Below are 21,729 nucleotides of genomic sequence, written 5' to 3' on the forward strand. Positions count from 1 at the left end.
TACTCTTTAAATATTTTTTCCCTGCATGCTTAGCATTGCCGGACTCTTTAGCCATTCCTTCAACATTATTTTTTTCAAACATTTAGCAGCAAAGGTGCTTGGGAATCCTACAGTTCAGGAAAATGTTAAAGATGTGAAAATATTAAAGAGGGTGAACACTGTATTAAGAGTATTAAATCTAAAATTAATTTAAACTTAAAATACGATTTGGAAAATCATTTAATGATTCATTGTTTCGTTTTGGTTTTTAATGGGTGGGGTTTAACCCCCAAAACCCTCGCCTTGGACACGGCTCAGGCAACGGGTCCCAATTTTTTAGTATTAATACAACTAAGTCAATTATGATTGTGTTAGAAATATTTTCGACTATCTTTACTCTGATCAAATTGTATTCAATAGATTGAAGCTTCTCTTAACTTCAGCAGAACGTGCAGCTACGTTTTGAGGAGATTTCTGGCTTTCAGGATATCTTTAGGACTGATAATATTTATTTTGGGGTTTTTTATTGTTTGTTTAATGGCAAAACTTTGATTTTTCAAACAGTTTGAATGTTTATATACCGATTTACGGTTCGTTAGAAATTTTAAGAACCGGTACGCGGAGCTTCGAGAATTTTCAAGAAACGGTTTTCTTGAACCGGAAAACCCAACACTGCTTGTGGCGGTTCAAATGAGAAATAAATAAATTGAAATTTCTTGAAGATTTCCGACGTTTTCATCTGCTAGAATAAAGTTTTAGTTTCCTTTTACATTTAACCATCCCATTTTCTTGTTACTTTATTAACTTCTACGCATCAAACGTTATTTTACAAAATTTTTGAACCCCTCCCATGTGTTTCATCATTATATCTATTTTTAAGTCTTGTTGTTTAAAGCTGCTTACATATGTTTAGTGTGTATACCTCAATTTAATATTAATAATATGTGGACATAATGTAGCAGATTTTTTGGACCTCTCTCAATGCCTTACTGTACCCCATGCATGCCTTCCCTTGTCCCACTGTACCCCCCACATGGGGCACAGTGGGACAGTTTGAGAATCTTTCGAAATTTTTTTTTTTTAATTTAATGAAAACGAGAATATATTATGAAAAAATTACAGTGATAGCTGAACAGATCCGTAGTTTTGTTGTGCAACTGAAATTTCCTTTGGGTGAAAATTAAAGAAGTTGTAACTAAAGAAATGAAAACTCTTATTGTGCCCTATACTTCCCCACATAAAAACCTTTAAGCAACCTTTAAAAAACCTTTAAGCAACTCGTTCAGCCAAAATGTTTAAATTTCAAAAAGACGAATGTTACTTATTTTATTTTTGCACGTATACTTAATAATTAGGCTTTATAGATGCAAATTTAGTTTTCATGTCACACCAAGTCTGATGCGATGTTGAATTTGTATTGTTTATAGGTGGAGACCCCTATTTTACACCTATAATGTAATTGGAAACGGAAAACGTGCCAGCACCGCTTTGAAAATATTCATCTTTATTCATCTTTTAAAATGTGTAAGTAAAAGTAATAAAACGACTACAAATTAATTTTCATTTCACAAATTCATTTGGATATTTTCTCCAATGTTCATTCGGAAAATACTGATATTAAAAAAACACAGAAATTAAATTCTTTTAAATGGTACAATATTTGTCACTGTAATAGCTATTGTAAAAGTGGATTAAGACGAAATACGAATTCACCCAAACAAAAAAAAAGTAATTGAAAACGAAATGCAATTTTGCCGACACATATGTTTTGAATTAGCAAACTTTGAAAGAATCTAAATTTACCTGAAAAGATATGAATGGTGTTGGTTCTCTACCAGCAGCACTGTCCACCGGAATCCGAACCTCCTGGGCGGTTGAGTCCATATTCTACACACAAACACGCCAATACGCACACATTTGTGATTGCGAAAAACAATATATATATATATATATATATATATTTTTTTTTTTTTTTTTTAATTTTTTTTTTGAGATTTGAAAAAAAAAATTGATTTTTTATAAAAGTTTGAGCTGTGTGCACTGTTTGTATAAAATATTGAACTACTTTTATGATGGAGTACAAGTATAGGAGAAAAATGAAATAACAATAAATGTGTGTGTGTGTGTGTTTGACCTCATGCTGGCGTAAATAATTTGATTTAATTGTGTTATTTTTTTCCTATTCATTTTAAACAAAACGTACCCAGAGCTTCTAACTTTAGAAAATGATAATGCGCAGATTATTTGCTCTAAAATCATCTTTCATAAAAAGAGATACAATTTAAAATAAAAAACTGCGAGTCTTTTTTTAAAGCTATTATGGAATGTTTCTAAAGAAAATAACACTTGAGATGCAGACACTTATCAGTATATCGAAACAGTGACTTCAGTTATCTTGAAAAATGAGATTAGATTTGAGGCAGATTCATAAGCAAATGTCTAAAAGGGTTTTCCCCCATCAGTGTGTAGAAGTAAAAAATGATCTGAAAGTGAAATGAAAGAGCTCAGCAAATTTTTAACATTTATGATGAGTATACCACCACCATTTCTTCAAGCGTTGCCTAATTTACCGTCAGTTTTTCCTAAAGTGCAATGTCATGCAAGCGGACATCAATCTTGGAATATCAATGTGCAGTTTGAACCTTTTAAACCTCATGCGATCAAAGAAGTGTATAGAATATTTATTCCAAAGGATAAAGACATTGTGTGGTGTAGTTTATTAGCTCTCATTAACTCTTTTATTCACACAGAAGTTAAGAACAGTCTAAGTGCTTTGGGATTATACAAAAACAAGGTAAACGTAAAAAAGTGGTTGTTTGTCAATAATCCATTTCGTAGTAGATATATATGCTTAGGTGATAAACACTTGAAATATATGTTGAGCTTGTTGAATCAAAGAGTGCAGTTGTTTCTTGAAAGCAAACCCCTTTCTTTACGCCATTTGAACAGTACAAAAATAGAAGCAGTGGCAATAACTTTATCTTGTAATATCTTATTACTGTCATACGACGCAACGGACAAGTTTAAGCAGTCATACTATTTTCCGCAGTTTGAGCAGGAAGATTATGAAAAATTCATTATTATGTTTCATGGCATTTCTAACGGCCAAGAACGGTTCTCATTCGGAATAAATAAAAATATAGGTTCAATTAAACGAGCACAAGCTTTAAGAGAATTGCTCAACAGAGCTAACCTAGGAACCATCACTTCCCAATTAAACTTTTTATCGGATCAAATGCGCTTTTCGTCAGATAAACATTTTTTAATATTTCTAATTAAGAATCACCGAGAAGACATTATCCCAGCTCTCCTTAAATCACCTTACATAGTGTATAAATTATATGAAGTTGGATTTTCCACTAATCCCTGCTTACGGGACGAACAACAATTGTCTGCCCTTTTCTATACTCTCTGCTTGAAACATTCGGACCTGTTGTATTTCTTGTATGACCATGCTGTGAATACGGCTTTTTTGTATGATATATTTTTGTTTGATACAGATTCTTCAATTCAATCACCGAATTCAGTTATAGTAGACAATTTAATTGCAATTAAAGATGAATTAAATTCTTTACGAGGTATGTTGCAGTCTCAGAATTTGGAAAAAACGACTAATCTGCAAGACAGAATTGATGAAATTTGCCGTTTTAATGGTTTTCAAAAAGAAATATGTAAACTGATACATAACTTTAGTTTGAACATAAATTATTATGATGTTCCGGATAATTTGTTTGAAGCAGATAGACGGAAAAGCATTATTTTGTCCATATTGGAAAATTATGAGCACTTTTTTCATTGGAACAGTTTGGCCTCCGAAGAGACTTATTTCAACAACTTTGTGAAACACGGAGACTTTACTGAATAGCTAGACTTTTGTTGTGCTATCATGTTCTTTAGTCATTTATTTTCTTTGAAAGAACGGTTGAAGGCATCGCAAGATGTCTATAGAAATATAGAAACGCGATTTTTCTCCTACATATACATGGTAAAATATTTTAAACTTTTGCAACAGATCTATACTAAAAGCTCTGACTTAGAATCGATTGCCACTCGTATTATTTCAAGAACGTCTAATACTATATGAAAGCGTCCAAACTTTTAAGAAAACTTTAGAATGCATAGAAATTTGCGACTCTAACGTAGTTGAAGATTTGCCATCAACAGAAGTTGAAACTTTGACGAATTTACCTGAAATATATAACGAGTTCTTAATTCGTCGGTTGAAATCTTACTTAAATACAGCAATATTTTCTTCACCAGATAAATTCATGAAGTACGTCCTGGTAATTGAGAGGGCTATCCAAGTTTTGGGAGAAAGCGTAAAAGAGGCTGGTCCCGAGTTCAACTCAATTCAGAACACAATGCGCTATAGCTTACCAATCGAACTCGTACAAAGTGTGAAAAGGATTAGAGACAGCTTGTCTCACATACAGGTCGCGGAAATATCGTATCGATTGAATGCAGAGGGAAATAGGAAACTATTCTTTTCCGTACAACAAGAACTACTGAAATTGCATCACCTTCTGGAACCTTTATTTTCCGCACAGAAATATGCATCTGAACAATTTATACTCGACGTATCCCTTGAAGCAGTGGATAGATCTCGGAAAGGACCCATTCCAGAAAATTTTTCGGCAATAAAATTGCCTTATTTATTGATGGAAAAAGAGGGAGATGAAGATGTAGAAGATAGCCATCATTTTGAAAACAAGTGGCAATTTTGCTTGAAATCAATTCATGAAAAACTTATACTTGAAAAAAACCTTTCTAACAAGAACCGGAATACCTTAAAAGAGCAAAGCAGGCACGATTTTCATTATCTTTTGAAAAATATTTTAAGCTCCATGAAAAAGGAACTCGAGAAATTTGAAAAGAATTGCCAAAACAGTATCGAGGACAAAAATGGATTGGCACAGCATTACGAAGCCGTTTCATATTTTATGAAATATTTAGCTACAGATAAAGAACTTGCAGTATATAAGGAAGAAATTTCAAACATATTACTACACGGTCAATTACTCTTTTATGCACCCATAGAGGGAAAAGCAGAGCCAAATCGAAGCAAAATCAAGCCAAATATTCAAGAGAAAGAGCAAAACTATGTTTCATTGTGTCATAGCATGTTTTGGCCGATGGAAGGAGAAAACGTTATAGATACAGTTTCAAATGTAGCATATTATTTCAAGAAGGAAAAAAATACAAGTTCTCTATCTCATGATGATAAGACTCACTTGAATATTTCATCAGATAACAAAGAATTCGCTGATTGGCTTTTTAAAGTAGAGGATATTGTAAATCGAATTGAAAGTGCATCTCAGAGAAACTCTTTAGATGTAGAACATCAAAATGGTGAAGGAGAAATGTTTACGAACATAAGAAAACTTAAGTTATTTTTAAAAGGGCATCCATTTTTGACTGAGAAAGAAGAATCCAAAATAAAACAAAATGTCTCGGAAGAATTTAAGCATGTCCATCGTGTCAAAGCTCTATTCAAAAGCGGCATTAATAATTTAAGTTTTGAAACTATCAAGAAGGAAATTGGGAAACTGCATTTAACTGAAAGCAAAAGATTGGAATTGCTGGAAGATTTTCAAAGCGAGCCCCGTAATGCTTTTGACTACATTGAAAAAATGCCCGATTACTACACTGAACTTACTGTTGCAATAGATGAAGGGGAAATAGATAGTAGTAAGTGCGATATGGTTTGTCGGAAACTTCAGTTACCGGAGGAATGTCAAACGATTTTTAAAAAACTGATCAAAGGGAAAAATCAAAAAATGTCAGGAGATATACTAAAATTTCTTAGAAGTAGAATTCTTATTCTGAGAAAATTATTAATTGATGATAATCCAGATGTCAAGATACTGTACGAAAGAGCAAAGAGTAAAAGAACCAAGGCCCTTATTCTTGAGAAGTTAGTTCATTTGTATCATAGTGATTCCGAATTTCAAGCTTCGCTTGAAATGGTTTTGTTCGATTGTATGAACATATTGGAAACAAAAAAGCTGAAAAAACTTTGGAAAAAGACATTTAATTTGTTCAGTGGTATAAATATTCGTAATGTGTTGGGACACGGAAATCCACTTCTGGAATCTTCGGGCAAACTTTTGGACCCTGATGATTTACCCACAGAATTAATTCGACAAATGATGCAATTCTTATCTGATTACGAGGCTATTGATGCCATGGTGGAAATTTTGAACAAGAAGAAAACTGATTTTGACGGCTTCATAGATATCATGGAATGTAGTGAGGAAACAGAACTGATAAATTTAGTAAAAAATATTAGAAAATGTGAGAGATGGAAAAAGTATGCAATGCTTATTCCAAGGAAATGGAACAAGAAGTAAAAATTCAAAAAATGAATGAATTATTTAAATTAATTCACTCATACATTTTCCAAATTCATGAATCGTATGAAGCAGAAATAAATTGAATTTAAAAAATATAAAACGCAATGGATATTTTAAGAACTTTGATGGTAAGACTTCATTTTAATTATAATAATCACAAAAGAATGGGCTAAGAAATACTTTGCACATGTTAATACAATAGTTATGCATTCATACTTCGCCATTATTGTGATTATTTTGTCAATTAAAAATGCTCAATTCTTTCCTTCGCTTTTCATAATTATTCCCCGTAGAATAATAGTTTTCTCTAAGGGGCTATACGTAAGGGTCCCGAGAGGGAGGGGGGTTAGGAAAATCTCTACATAGCCTTACTTTCGGGGAGGGGGTTCAACTCAATCTTACGTAATATTTTCCAAATCGATATTGTCTGTTAGAAATCGCGAGGTCAAGTGTTTTTCCTGGGATCGTATTTTTGCTTCTGGAAGGTAAAAAACGTATTAGAAGAGCTCTTTTTACTTGTTTTACAAATAATGAATAGTATAAAATTTTACAAGAGAATTGAACTATGTATGGCATGTTTTATTTTTAATTAGTATCGCATCATATAATTAATTTGAAAATCAAAAATCTTTTGATTTATGTCAAAATGGGAGCTTTAGTGTAACTCAGCGGTTCCCAACCTTTTTCTCTTTGCGAACCCCTTGGAACAGGCAAAAAAGCTCGCGAACCCCCTGATGTTGAAATTAGTAACATGTAAGAAACAATAAAAAAACAGCATGTTTGCTTTCCATTTTTTGCAGCATTTGATTGCAATAAACAAAAATATAATTGTAAAATATCATTAAGTGCAGACATTAATAAAAAGTTAAAACTACATCCACAAGAAAAATTATAAACAAGAAGTTTTATAAACCAACTATTTTTTTAAGCATACTTTAAATGGGGGAAAAAATCCTTAATGCGATATTTGTGGCTGTTTGACGGAACAAAGAAACTGAAAGTTTGGTTCAATGTCTGACAGTTTGAGTCTTAAATCAGGCTCTGCATTCAATCTGCTTCGGTATTTATCTTTGAGATAAGTATAGGAGGAAAATCCTTTCTCGAACAGATATGTTGTACAAAATGGTAATAAAATTCGAATTGCTTTTTTGGACAAAACGGTATAGTCATTTCTTACACTGAGCCAGAAGTCAATTAACGAGAGCTCTTTAAAATTAGTTTTCAATGAATTATCACAGGAAAACTCGATGAGCATTTCCTTTTCAGGTAATGTCAGGGTGTTCTCTAACCATGGATTTCCTTCAAAAGGATTGCGTATCCAGTTGTTTGAGAGAGGGACGTTACGCCTATTAGGAAAATACTCGTCAAAAGTTAGTTCAAGATGTTGCAGATGTTCACATACATTTCTTTTAACGCTTTCATCAAGTTTCATTGAGTTTTCTGATAAAAAACTACTAAGAGAAGTGAAACAAGAAAACTCACCCATTTCCAGGCATTGGATCCAGACATTCAATTTTTTTACCATAGCTTCAATTTTATCATATACAACGAAAATATTAACAACTGCACCTTGCAAGGATAGATTTAATTCATTTAATTTTGAAAAGATGTCAGCTAAATATGCAAGCCTTTGCATCCAAAGAGGATCGAATATGCAAGTGGACAAGTGAAATGGATGATCAACAAAAAATGCTTGGACTTCTGACTTCAATTCAAATAAGCGTGTCAAAATTTTGCCACGGGAAAGCCATCTAACTTCTGTGTGAAGAAGTAAAGTAACATGAAGGCTTCTCAATTCCTCACAAAGCGCGTGAAATAGACGGCAGTTTGTGGCACGTGATTTTATGAAATTTACAATTTTTACCGCATCATTCAAAGTAGCGGATAATTCTGCGGGAATACGCTTACATGCTAATGCTTGTCTATGAATGCAGCAATGAGTCCATTCAATTTTCTCGTTAATCTTCTTGACTCGCACCACAAAGCCAACAAATTTTCCTGTCATTGATTTTGCACCATCCGTGCACACACCCACACGCAAAGACCAATCTATTCCATTTTCTTCAAAGTAACTGTTGACCAGTTCGAAAATTGCTTCTCCAATTGTGTTGGTTTTCAAAGGTTTTGCAAATAGTACATCTTCTTTAATTGTATCGTTAAAAATATACCTAAAATAGACAAGTAATATTGCAGCGTTTGCTACATCAGTCGACTCATCAAGCTGGATCGCAAAATTATTCTCTTTTATTCTATTCACAAGTTCTTTCTCCACATTACTTGCCAAATCAGTAATTCTGCGTGATACTGTGTTGTTTGATAGCGGAACCAGGTCAATTTTTTTTGCTGACTTTTCTCCCAGCATACACTTAGCAATATCTTTAGCACACGGTCCGATTAAATTTTCTGCAATTGTATGTGGCTGTCCAGATCTTGCAATTCTATAACTGACTCGATATGAAGCTTCAAGAGCCATTTTACTATCTTCGTTGGATTCTAACAGGAACGTAGAGACGCTACACTTTTTATTATATTCCAATTTTCTTTTAAAATATTCGATAGGTTTGTCCTTGTGTGTCGGATGCTTTGTTTCGAGGTGTCTTCTCAGAAGTGACGGTTTCAAACTGCTGTTCGCTAGAACTTCGTTGCAGAGAAGACAAAGCGGTCTAGGTTCAGACTCTTCTCCAGTAAAATAAAAGCCCATTTGTAAATAGTCACTGTCATATTTTCGCTTTTTTCCTTTTTTCTCCCCTAGTTCACTTTTCTTCGGGGGAGGCGGCAGTTCATTGCAGCTATCTATTTCAATATCCTGTTTGATTCAAAAGTTACTGTTGATGTTGAGAGTTGATCGATTGACTGCTTGTCCATTTGTCGCTCAACCAAACTACCAGTTTTCAACCATCGATCCATAACAGCAGAAAGTTATTAAATCATAAAAATTAACAACACGATTATAACTTCACAAACAGAGTAGCAAGTTCACGTAGCAAAACCAATTGCAAACAAAATCACTTGCTTTCAAGCATCTCTAAAGTATCTCTAAATACGACTGTTAACAACTATTTCCCCAGAACTATGAGCATGCTGATGTTATATATTTTTGAAAACGAACAGATGGGTAAAATCCAGTAATAAATTTTAAGTTTGGAGTATTTTGTTGTCATGTCTGCTATTCGATGACTGAATTCGACGGAAATTCCCGAGTTATATTTCAACCAGATTAGAAATAATACCCCTATGATGCATTGTTTGAGAATTCTTTATTTTTTTCGACATATGTATATTATGTATATTGTTTGATTGACTCCACGCGATGGCGCCTTTTTAAGGTCATCGTGATCCCCGCCACAGCTTAATACAACGTTTCTGCATGGCGCCTCGCAATAAAGAAGGAAGGATATCTCTTTTTGTTGTCTATCGAAAAAAAAAATGAGAAAATTTCTTTTTAACCAAAATTATAAAACCGCTGAAAGATTTTTTTTTTTTTTTTTTTTTTTTTGAGCTTAATACAAGAGTCTAGCGCGTTTTCAAATTAAAAAAAAAAATTAGTAACTATGTGTGCAAATTGAATATTTTATAATTTTTTACCAAAACTAGGAAAAATCCGCCATTGCACTGAAATTTTCGCGAACCCCCTTCCTGCACCTCGCGAACCCCTGGGGGTTCGCGAACCACCGGTTGGGAACCTCTGGTGTAACTGATCCTTTTCTAACAACATTTAATAATTATTTCGAAAAACAAAACAGAATCTAACGAAGAATAGGGGGAAGCAGTGGCGGCGATTTGGGGGGCGCAAGGGGGACTTCCGCCCCCTCACTTTTTGTGGGAAATTTATTTTTTTTATTTTCCAAATTAGGAACCAAAACTAGAATTTTTTTTTTAAAGCAGACATTTCAAAACTTTCATATCATAATTATTTGTTTTATTTTGTATATCTGTTTAGAAAACATTATTTAGCACAAGCAGTAGGGGAAGCTGTACCCACGGACAAAATTTACTTTTCAATTTTTGATGGTCCCTGTGGAAAATAACCGATCGGTAAAAATTTTTGGCAGAATCTACAACTTATCATTTAATTTGGCAATATTTGTCAGGTAAAAATCTCAAAGCTTTCAACTTCAGAATTTTTTTCTTTAAAATCATCTTTTTTGTCTGTGAGTACAACACCCCGTTCCTCGCATGGATAGAGGCCTTTGTACCCATGGGATATAAAAAAAATAATTAATAAATAGGTCTGAGGAACTCAATTATACTCAATTATACAGGTAAGTGCATGCAAATGGATCATACTGCAATACAATAGCAAAGAAAGGAGTAAAAATGGTAATTCTAAGAGAATCTCCATTGCAATTCTGGGTTCAAATTATAAACTTTGTACCCCCGTTGCAGCCGAATTAGGGCTTATGTAGTCAAACCGCTTTACCTGGGCTCATACCTAGTGGGAATTGACCTATATCTAGGATTTTGTCTGAATCCGTGACCCTCAAGGTCGTGCCGTTTTGTAGTTAGATCCTAATGAAACCGAAAAAATGTGATAAAATCTTACAGGTTCATTTGATGGCGCTGAAAACTCCTGAGGTACTGGAGAGGGCTGAGACACGCATGTTGAACCCCCCATCCAATCTCTCTCGACAATATCCGGAATTTCCTGACCAACGTTCCGTAGGTACAACCGTCCGTGGGTACAGCGCAGCTTCCTTTAACTTTTAGTTTATGTATTCACTGTTTAGAGATTAGCAAATCAATTGTTTTACTTAAACAAGCCATACTCGTTCAATAAAATTGTTACCAAGTTTTTTTGACATCTCAAAATCATTTTTGGTAAAAAATGTAAGTCTAACTCATGTCTAAGTGTTTCTTCGGAGAAAGTTATTGTGTACAAAATTCATCAAAATCTTAAGAATCAAGTGAGTTAAGCTGTTAGATTTACATCAATTACCACTAATATGCTCTCGAAACCAGCCTTAGCAAAATTTCGTTCTCCCCCTCCCCCACTTTTTTGCTGTCGCTAAAAATTCAATGGCTTTTAGTTGTCTTTTCTTTTTGCCCCCCCCCCCCCGCCCAACTTTTAGTCCCAATCGCCGCCTCCGAGGGGAAGGGTTTGAAAAATGTTACGTTCCCTTACATGGGAGGGGGGGGGTTAAAAATTGCAAAATCATCCTTTCGTAATTAATGAATGGCCCCTAATGCTAACTTTTGCATTCAAAATTCCTTTGATTAATTATTATTTTTCCCCATCAGAAGAATTTATTAGTACTTAGATTTCAAAAAGAAAATCTTGCATTAAATTCCATGTTTTCCTCGCATTTTATTTGAACATAATTTTGAACTGTATTAAGCTCTATTTTGTGTGTGTGTGTGCATGTGATTGTCACGTCAACATCCGGGGTTCCTAATCTGGTTTAATCACTGCGTGACAGGCACAGCGGGCCCTAGGAGAGTGATGTCACGTCAACAAATGTCCTATTTTAATATGAAAATTAGAACTTCATCACTATTTTGAAATTCATACAGAATAGAAAATAATGCATGACTAGTGATTGAAATATCGTATACCAGTATACCGAGTACCGCTATTTCATACTGATTTGCAATTTCGTAAATCGGTATTTGCTGAAGTAAAATACCGGTATTTTCGGTGTTTGCTGAAAATACGAGTAATAAATAGTTTTAATTTAGGAGTTACCAATTTAATTTATTAGATATCTACTTTTATTTTAATCCTACGTTTCTTTTTCCATAATACAAAGCTAAAACCAAACTACTGATGTAAAAATTTGGTCTCAAAAAAAAAACGAACTAAAAGAATATCATTAAACGAAAGTGGCAGAAAGATTACAAAATTATATTTTCATCATTAGGTGGTGAAATGAATCGCATTTTTTTGCACTTATGTGCACCATACTTTTATTTTTCCCACTTCCCTGATCACTCACTTTCCGTTTTGTTAAAGTTAATTTCAAGAGTAATTTCGAATGTATTCGTCAGACGAGTAAGTTATGCCAGTCATCAATTGCAGAGATAGGGGGAAAAGGGGGCACATGTGATCATGGTATGTTTTACTAGGATAACGTCAAGCAAAAAATCTCAAAAAATTCTCACGTAATAGCAGTACCAGCTCTACTATTTTACCAAACTTTCAGAGCAAGGTTTGTGTTCCTGTGGTGACAGCTTCTTTGTTTTAACAGATGCTGATGTACTTTTATCACTGTCTTCTTCGTGTAAAAACATGTTTTAAACTAAATAATAAGCTACATTTAGTTATTACAAACCATTAAAAGATTATTACCGTAAATTTATGCCAATGTTTAAATTTTGTAATTAAATTAAAAATTCTCTTTTTTTTTTTTTTTGAAAATAAGTTCTAAGGTAGATGCTGGGGCACATGTGAACAGCTCCCATAGGTATATGCTCAAAATGTCGCGGCCAAAATATCGCCGGTCCAAAATGTCGCCGATCCAAAATGTCGCCAGCACAAAATGTCGCCAGCACAAAATGTCGCCGCCCTAAAATTCGTTAGCTCAATTGATACGAAAAATTTAAATGTACGTCGATGCTTATTAGCATAAAAGTTGTGAAACAATATTAATTGCCTTTTAAAGTAAGTTCCTTGGAAAATTCCAAACATTTTCTTCTGTCTATATTCGTAAACGTCAGACAGTTTCCAGAAAATACTAAATGGTTTTCAGAAAAACATACGTTTTTCTGTATATATCATTGCAAACGTAAACATACGAAAGAATGGTGCAACGGAATTCTTTTTACTTCCTTATACAAACGAGCTGATGTGTGTATCACATGACTTCCTTTTACTCCAATTTAATGTCATTTCCCCATTACTGGCAATGTAAAAGTGATTCAATAGTTTACTCTCTAAATATCACCAACCATGGCCAAATTAAAACGGATTTTTTAAAAAAATCACCTAATTTGTCGCCAAGTTGGCGACAAAACTTGGCGACCAAGAGACAGGCGATATATCGCCAAGTGTCCGCCAAATAACACCACTTGAGCTTACATCGAAATTAACAATGATTTCCCCCCAAAAAGGGACAAAAGCCCCCTTTAGAAACATCCGAATGCAACCAAAAGGAGAGGTACACAACTAGATCCCACTAGGAGTCTACGTACCAAATTTCAACTTTCTAGGACATACCGTTCTTAAGTTATGCGACATACATACGCACATACGCATATCCGCACATACACACATCCGCGCATACATACATACGAACTTACAGACGTCACGAGAAAACTCGTTGTCGCTAACTTGGGAATCGTCAAAATTTATATTTCGCGTCTCTATACGTTCTTAGGCACTTATCCACGTGTGGTCGAGTCGAAAAAAAAAAACTCAACATTCATTCGGGGGTGAGCAAAATGGAAATTAAGGTCGATTTTTGAGTGAAAATTTTTTTGCGAATACAATACTTCCTTTTTACAAAAGGAAGTATTGTATTCGCAAATGAACAATTTGAAACCTTATTTATTACCATACGCAAAAAACCTTTCAAGTTATCGTAAAAATGTATAACGTAAAACTTTTAATACAGTGAAACCTGTGTAAGTTGACCACTTTGCGATGCACTACTTTAGTGGTCAACTTAAGCAGGTGGTCAACTTACAGAGGTTGATTGATTAGGGCTAATTGCGTGCCTGAAAACAGTGGTCAGCTTAGACATGTGGTCAACTTACAAGGGTGGTCAACTTCACAGGTTTTGCTGTGCATGTTTGTCTGAACCTAAATTTACGAATTTTTTTTTTTTGAAATTTTATAAGTTAATATCAAAATTTTAATATTAATTTTCATTTTCAGTTAAAATTTAGGTTCAGATCATAAAAATAAACCAGAAAAACATGAATGAAAAGTTTTTCCGAAATTTATAAGAAACTTTCTGAGATATCATGTACGCAAAACAAGAAAGCGGAAAGAACATAAATCTCTGAGGGGAACGTTTACGTATTTTTACGATAATTTGAAAAGAGTTTTGCGTATGGTAATAAATAAGGTATCAAGTTGTTCAGAATTAAATTACGCATAACATATATTTTTTCCAGAAAGTCGAAAATTTTGAAGGTTTAAGGTCCTTAGACCCCTTAAATTAGCGTAAAAGGAATGTTAAAGAAAGTCTGAATTAGCATTCTTTCACAATTTTTGTAATAAAAATTTTTTACTCGAAAGATCGATTCTTTACAAGAACAATTTATTCATTTTTTATTATTATCATTATTAATTACACACACACACACACAGATATATATATATATATATATATATATATATATGTGTGTGTGTGTAATTAATAATGATAATATATATACATATATATATATATATATATATATATATATATATATATATATATATATATATATATATATATATATATATATATATATATATATATATATTGTGGCATAGTACGCTTTCTATCAACGAATGCTACTGTTTCCCACACTTTTTACTCATTCCCACGCTTTGAAGCCAGCTGCATCGAATTCTTTCAAATCCATAAAACACTAGGTTCCGCCCCCAAGCTGACCTTTGGCCGTTTTGGCTCAAGTTTAACATTCCGTTCCCAGGATGGCCACCTGCATCCATGGACCAGCTGCATCCTTGGGAAAGGAGTGAGAGAATCCCCGTTTATTTTCCAAGAAAAAGGGGAGATGAATTTTGCGGGGGCTGGGGCGCGGCCGACTCGGAAAACGAGGAGAACGATCAAAAACTTTGGAGAGGTCAGTCATGTTTTTCTGACTCTCCAGAAATCTATCTAACCACGAATCAATTGTGTACTTCAGAATCTTGTAAATAGCTGTGTAAATAAACAATGTTAAGTTTACCCCTGGTAACTACTTGCTTTCCACTCAGCCACACATACTACCATTACGCCACAGCTATATAAATTTTGGTGCCAGCGGTGGAGATTGAAAGTTAGATAGAAAATGAGAGTTTTTCGTCCTCCCTTCTCTGTTTTGAAGAAAGGCAATCTTTCTTTGAGAAGTTGTGTTGCTGCAGCCTAGCTGCGAAAAAAGAAAGATCGACCCCCGATCTTATTTTATGGTCAGTTTTTATGACTTCGCTCCTGCTTCCTTGCTCCGGCGTGAAGGACCTCCTGCTGGTTTCTTCTGTTGAATGGAAAAGATCGACCCCGATCTTGATGAGAAGTCGAAAGTGAGTGAAACGATCGCCCTGCGGATCTGTTGAGAAAAACGGAACTTCGTAGTCGTCTCGCGATTATCCTGATCTCTGGGATATATTTTTTTCGAAAGATTCGAAATTTTTCTCTGGCCAACCTGGCAGATGTGTATGTGCGAAGCGTTCCAGTGGCGATCCTAGCCTGTTGCGTTGTTCTTACGGCTACCCTAGCCGATTGTGTCCTGTCGACTGTGTGACGCTGTGACATGCGTTAAGGAGACATCCTGTTCTCCGGGGAAATTTGTGAACAAATTTATTTGTAAATTGTGAGGCCAACTTGGTCTGATTCTGGTCGGAACGTCCGCTCCTGAACTGTGTGTTTAACCGCGCATTTAGTTCTGTCCAAGAAATGTGATATTTAGAACAAATTGACTCATTTTTTCGCGGGTGCTATGTGATGTGAACATTTAAATTGCATTGGATTACTTTGAAGCAGTGCCAGGGTGCAGTCAGCGTAAGTTTTTTTTTCTTATTGTTGGTTGTGAATAGCTTCTTGGTAAAAATTCGAAACAGTGCATTTGCTTATTTACATCAGATTGAATTGTTTATTTTTTTGTGCTTTTGTTGTTTGATCTAATGCTTTTCATATAACTTTAATTTTGTGCCGCTTAAACACTCTTGTGTGTGTGTTCTTTTAAATTACTGAAAGAGTTTTGTTCATTGTAAATTGCATTTTTCTTTAACATGGCATTTTTGATAAAAGTTAAGAAGGTGGACCTTGAAGAACTCGCAACAGAGTTCGGGGTACAATTTACTTCCAAAGTACGGAAGCTAGATTTGATTAAACAAATTACTGAATGTACTGATTATGAGGAAGATGTAGCTCAGACTCTTTTAGAGGAAATTGTTCAGACTAGGGATAAGAAAGAGAAAGATGAAAGGGATAGAATTGAGAGAGAGGAAAAGGATAAGCAACGTGCTTTTGAACTTGCTATGCGCACGAGCACGAATGGGGGGACAGCAAATTCTTCCACTAGAGTAATTCAATCCAGTATTCACAATTTAATACCTAAATTTGATTCTTCCCAAAGTGATATTTGTCTCTACTTAGTCATGTTTGAACGGCAAGTTAGACGCGCGGGCATTGAGGAAAGTGATTGGGTATCACATTTGATACCATTATTGCCCTTAGAAATAGCCCAGCTAATAGCGCGTGAATCAGATGAGGACGCTGAAAATTATTCTTTTGTTAAAAATTTGCTCTTAAAGCGATTTAAGTTAAGTGCCGAAAGCTTCCGAAAAAAATTCGTTCAGCACAAAAAACGCGACGACAGTACATGGAAAGACTTTATTTTTGAGCTTCGAAATTATCTAAATGAATGGATTGACAGTCTAGAGGTTAAGGATTTTGAAAATTTAAAAGACCTTATGATTACGGATCAAATGAAAAAAAAAGCCCCATCGGAAGCAAAAGAACACTTCCTAGATGACTGGTCAACAATAAAAAGCTCATCGAAGTTAGCAGACATGCTTGATAACTACGATGAAGTGAGGAAATTCAAAAATCCCAATTCGGAAGAAAAGAAGGACAGGAAAAATTTGTCTGAAAAGACGGAGCTAATAAAGAACGAAAGCAATAAACCCCTAAACAGATCCCTTTCCGATAGGGTAAACACCAGTTTTGAGAGACGAAGACCCCTGCGGTGCTTTGGGTGTAGCAGCGAGACACATTTGTGGCCGACTTGTCCTAAGAATAAAAAGAATAGTGGATTCCCCGTGGCGGAAGAGGTAGTCAATTGCGTGAAAAATCTCGCTGGAGAAGAGCTATTAGCTCCATTCATTACTGAGGGAACTGTGAATTCTTTTCCCATTCGTATTCTTCGGGACAGTGGTAGTTCTGTTGACTTGGTTTGCAGAAAATATGTAAACCATAGCGATTTTACCGGGGAAAATATTTGGTTACAAACGCCTTTAGACAAAAATAAAGTTTGTTTACCCCTTGCCAGTGTTTACTTAGAAGGTAAATTTGGAAAAGTGAAAACTAAGGCGGCAGTCATAAGTGACGAATTAGATCAAGGGAGATATTTATTAGGAAATAGAACTGCGCTTTTGTTAGGGGACAGCTTTGAAAATTATTGCTCGAACGGAGATGCTTTAGATGCTGTAACAACGCGTGCTCAGGCTCGTGAAAAACAAAGTTCAAAAGGAAAAAATCCTTCTGAGAAGTGTAAGGTTTCTTTGGACAATACTCCAACTTTTCCCGTAACGACTTTGGAAAATGTATGAATTCCGGAAGTCGATAGAAATGCGCCAGAATTATTGTTAGCCAGGATAAGTCCTGAGGAATTCAAGTCAGCGCAGATGGAGTGCCCCACTCTTAAGCCCCTCTTTGAGTTAACGGGGAAAAATACGGGTCTAAAGGAAAAGGACTATTATTGTCTTGAAAATGGAAAACTGTTTTGGTTTCAGGAGGATCACATGGGTAACACTAGAAAATTAACGGTTGTCCCGGAAAGTTTGAGAAGTAAAATACTTACTCTTTGTCAGGAGGGTACCTCTGCAGATGAGGGAATGACAAAGTCTGGGGAAAATTTGAGTCAAAATTTTTTCTGGTCTGGTTGCCTTAAGCAAATGGAGAAGTTGATCGGAGCTAGACATAAACGTCAGAAAGCTGGGAAGTCAACTGATAAGAAGAAAGCCCTTTTGAAACTAATTTCAATTATTCGAGAGGTATTTTTTGGAATCAATTTTAATGCAAGGCGATGGCGCCGATTTCTTTATTTTTGTTCTTACTTTTTGAGGAGCAAAAAGAAAAAAAGAAAGAAAATTCGACTTAAAGAGTTTCCCTAGCATGGAAAACTTTGATGACAGTCATAAAATAATGTTCCACTTACTAAAGTTTCAATGTAGTTGCAAAATTTTTAAAATTTTGGTTTTGTGTATGTACAAGTATACTGAATGTATTAAGTATGTTATCATTTGTGATTGAATCTGTTCATCATTTGACAAATGATTGATTAATGATTTTTCAGGTTTCTTAATTTTTAAATTGGTTGAAAATTATTTTTAGTGACATTACTAAAAATCTGAAAATGTGTTAACTGTGCATTTTTAAAGCAACTGCACTGGTCACGTTATTATGCTATACATCTTGAATGTTTTGAAAGTTTAATTTAAACTAAAATTTTGAAATTTTATATGAGTTAAGACCAGACAAGCTGTTTATTTTTGTATCACAACCAACTTATAGGAAAGAAATACTTGATATTTTGATATGAATTTGCATTATATATTATTATTGTTTAATTTCTTAATGGATTTGAAAGTTCTAAAGGGGGGAGGAGTTGTGGCATAGTACGCTTTCTATCAACGAATGCTACTGTTTCCCACACTTTTTACTCATTCCCACGCTTTGAAGCCAGCTGCATCGAATTCTTTCAAATCCATAAAACACTAGGTTCCGCCCCCAAGCTGACCTTTGGCCGTTTTGGCTCAAGTTTAACATTCCGTTCCCAGGATGGCCACCTGCATCCATGGACCAGCTGCATCCTTGGGAAAGCAGTGAGAGAATCCCCGTTTATTTTCCAAGAAAAAGGGGAGATGAATTTTGCGGGGGCTGGGGCGCGGCCGACTCGGAAAACGAGGAGAACGATCAAAAACTTTGGAGAGGTCAGTCATGTTTTTCTGACTCTCCAGAAATCTATCTAACCACGAATCAATTGTGTACTTCAGAATCTTGTAAATAGCTGTGTAAATAAACAATGTTAAGTTTACCCCTGGTAACTACTTGCTTTCCACTCAGCCACACATACTACCATTACGCCACAATATATATATATATATATATATATATATATATATATATTTTTTTTTAACTACCAAACCATATATAGAGCTGGAAAAATCACAACGAATTCAAATTTGCATCTCTTGCCATTTTCGACTCATATCCAGTGATGTTCCCATCAATTTTTCTGAGGGTATACTCCTAGTTATGCACAATATGTGTATGCGATCATGTACCATGTACATAATAGGTCATAATATTAAAATTTTTGAAGCTTGACTTTATATGCTATATTTCTAAAAAATGTTTGAGAGTATACGGCGTATACCCTATGGGAACACCACTGCGTCATATCCTTATATAAATAATAGACGATGAACGAGTAACCTGCATGTTTTAACAACGAAATAAACTCGCGCCACGGCATGATAATTTGGTTATATGTTTTCGTACTGTTTAACATGCAGGGAAAGGCTTTATTTTGACAAGGCTGAATTCGATCCGGCAACTTAACAGTTTTACTGGTAATAGTGTCATTTTAGAATAATGAAGAAACTAAAAAATGGTCAAGAATGAACGCTACCTAACCGAGATTAGGGTTAATCCACTAGATTTAAGGTTAAAATGTCAACTATTAAAATATCACCAAATAGGCAATGACTTCGTCCAAACGTAGAAACAATTTTCACCCGTCATACCATGACGGGCGATTTTCGAGTTTTTAAATAAATAAAGTGTTTGTAATTGATTTCAGCGCATAAGGAATTTTCAATTGGAGGGTAAAAGCACTGAATGTTGGGTGCCCTTTGTTTTTGTCAATTACAACAAACGTGATGAAGAAAAAACAATAATAATGTGAGTGAAATGAAAATACAGAAATATGAGATTAGGATCATTTCTGTTTGAAATCTTAAATAAAATTTTAGCAGTGAGCTTTTTTTTTTTCCAAAATTTGGAAATCTGACAACAACCCTTTAAAACGCCTAGCAGAGCAAGAAAAAGGCTTAGGGCTCGAAGTCAGAGTCGGACTGAGTTTGGAGTAAAAGCATCCGAGTCAGAGTTGGGAGTGTCAAAGGTTTGAAATTCCAAGGGTCAGAGTTGGTCATTTTCCCTCAAAGTTCGCAACTCTGCCATTGCTAGCGGAGCTCACTGTAAAATATTCCGAAGCGTTACTGTTTATTTCCGCAGAACATTTCGGATTTCACAGGTTTCTATCCCATGTCTTGAGAAAAATCAAGTATCTTTGTCAAAAAGTTTCCTGAATTGCTACAAGTTGCACAAGTGCAGGCTACTCACTGTTGTGAAAAATACTTAAAGCTACCAGTATAAAGGCTAACTGAGCGTATTTAATAAATGTATCGCTCGATTACGGCCCGTCGAGATTGATAAAGCTCCTAATAAGAGAGAATAAGTCTCTGGATTCCGTAGCTTTACAAGAACGTTAGATTCATGGTAATTGCCAGCAATTCTGTCTTAGCTTTGGTCATGTTTCCAATAATACTACAGGAGCTTTCTTGGAAAAGTTATTGGCCCAGACATCTCTCCCGCTGCTGCTTCTTAATATTTTATTTGATTCCGTTCATCATTTCTTCAGAAATGTCAGTCACGCATGTTGATGAAAACATTCAGTTGCTCCTCTATCATGAACGAATTGACGCAAAAAACCACTCAGCCCTAAATAATGTATGGGTACTTGCGGGTATCGTTCGAATTCTTACTACAGATTTTGAGGTAGAATGGCCACAAGAAAATTGGTCACATACAAACGTACACACAATATTCTTGAAGAAAAGTTCAAAACAGTTCAGCGAACGTCAGAACTGAACGCCGTCAGAACGTTTTACAGTTGGTAGATAGCGAGTCACAAGAAATAAGATAACTTAAAAAAGGAAAAGTGCGTTTCTTCTAGGGCCGTATGCAAGGGGGTGGTTTATAGGGTTTAAACCCCCTCCGAAATTTTTCATCCAAAGAAATGCTTTCCATTATTTATTTTATTTATTTATTTATTTGTATTTTGGAGACAAAAATAATATTGTTGTTATTATTATTATTTCAATTTTATTTGGGAAATTTAATAAGTATGACTGAAAATTGTACAAACTCATTGTGTATTTATGGTAGTTTATGGTAGTTATTGAGAAATTCATTTATTATGTAACAACATGGCGTTTTGTAGGAGAACATCCCAACCCTCCAATTAGATAATCTATTGCAACAAAAATCAATAGAATACACATGAAACCAAATTTGATAGATCATATAAGTGTTTCAAAAAAATGTGTTTCGTAAAACCCCCTCCGAAACAAAAGTCTGGTTACGGCCCTGGTTTGCTCGTATTCTATTTGTTTACTGAAAAACAGCCGAGAGTTTCGAATCAAAATGGAAGCAATTTTTTAGAATTTATCAAGAAACTCATTTAATCCAGTTCAATTTTTAACGGAGACATTTATTAAAGGCAGCCACCATTTATTTGCAAA

At 34.8% G+C, this 21,729-nt stretch overlaps 1 protein-coding gene across 1 annotated transcript; it reads left to right on the top strand.

The window, feature by feature from the left end:
- Positions 1 to 3,214: 3,214 nt before the first annotated feature.
- On the top strand, positions 3,215 to 6,462 carry LOC129220626 (uncharacterized). The gene is made up of 2 exons (XM_054855056.1): positions 3,215 to 3,557; positions 4,240 to 6,462. The coding sequence occupies exons 1-2, from the start codon at positions 3,215 to 3,217 to the stop codon at positions 6,327 to 6,329; spliced, it is 2,433 nt and encodes an 810-aa protein (XP_054711031.1). The 3' UTR covers positions 6,330 to 6,462.
- Positions 6,463 to 21,729: the final 15,267 nt, after the last annotated feature.

The sequence above is a fragment of the Uloborus diversus genome, chromosome 4 (assembly GCF_026930045.1).
Source record: "Uloborus diversus isolate 005 chromosome 4, Udiv.v.3.1, whole genome shotgun sequence".
In the NCBI taxonomy this organism is placed as follows: domain Eukaryota; kingdom Metazoa; phylum Arthropoda; class Arachnida; order Araneae; family Uloboridae; genus Uloborus; species Uloborus diversus.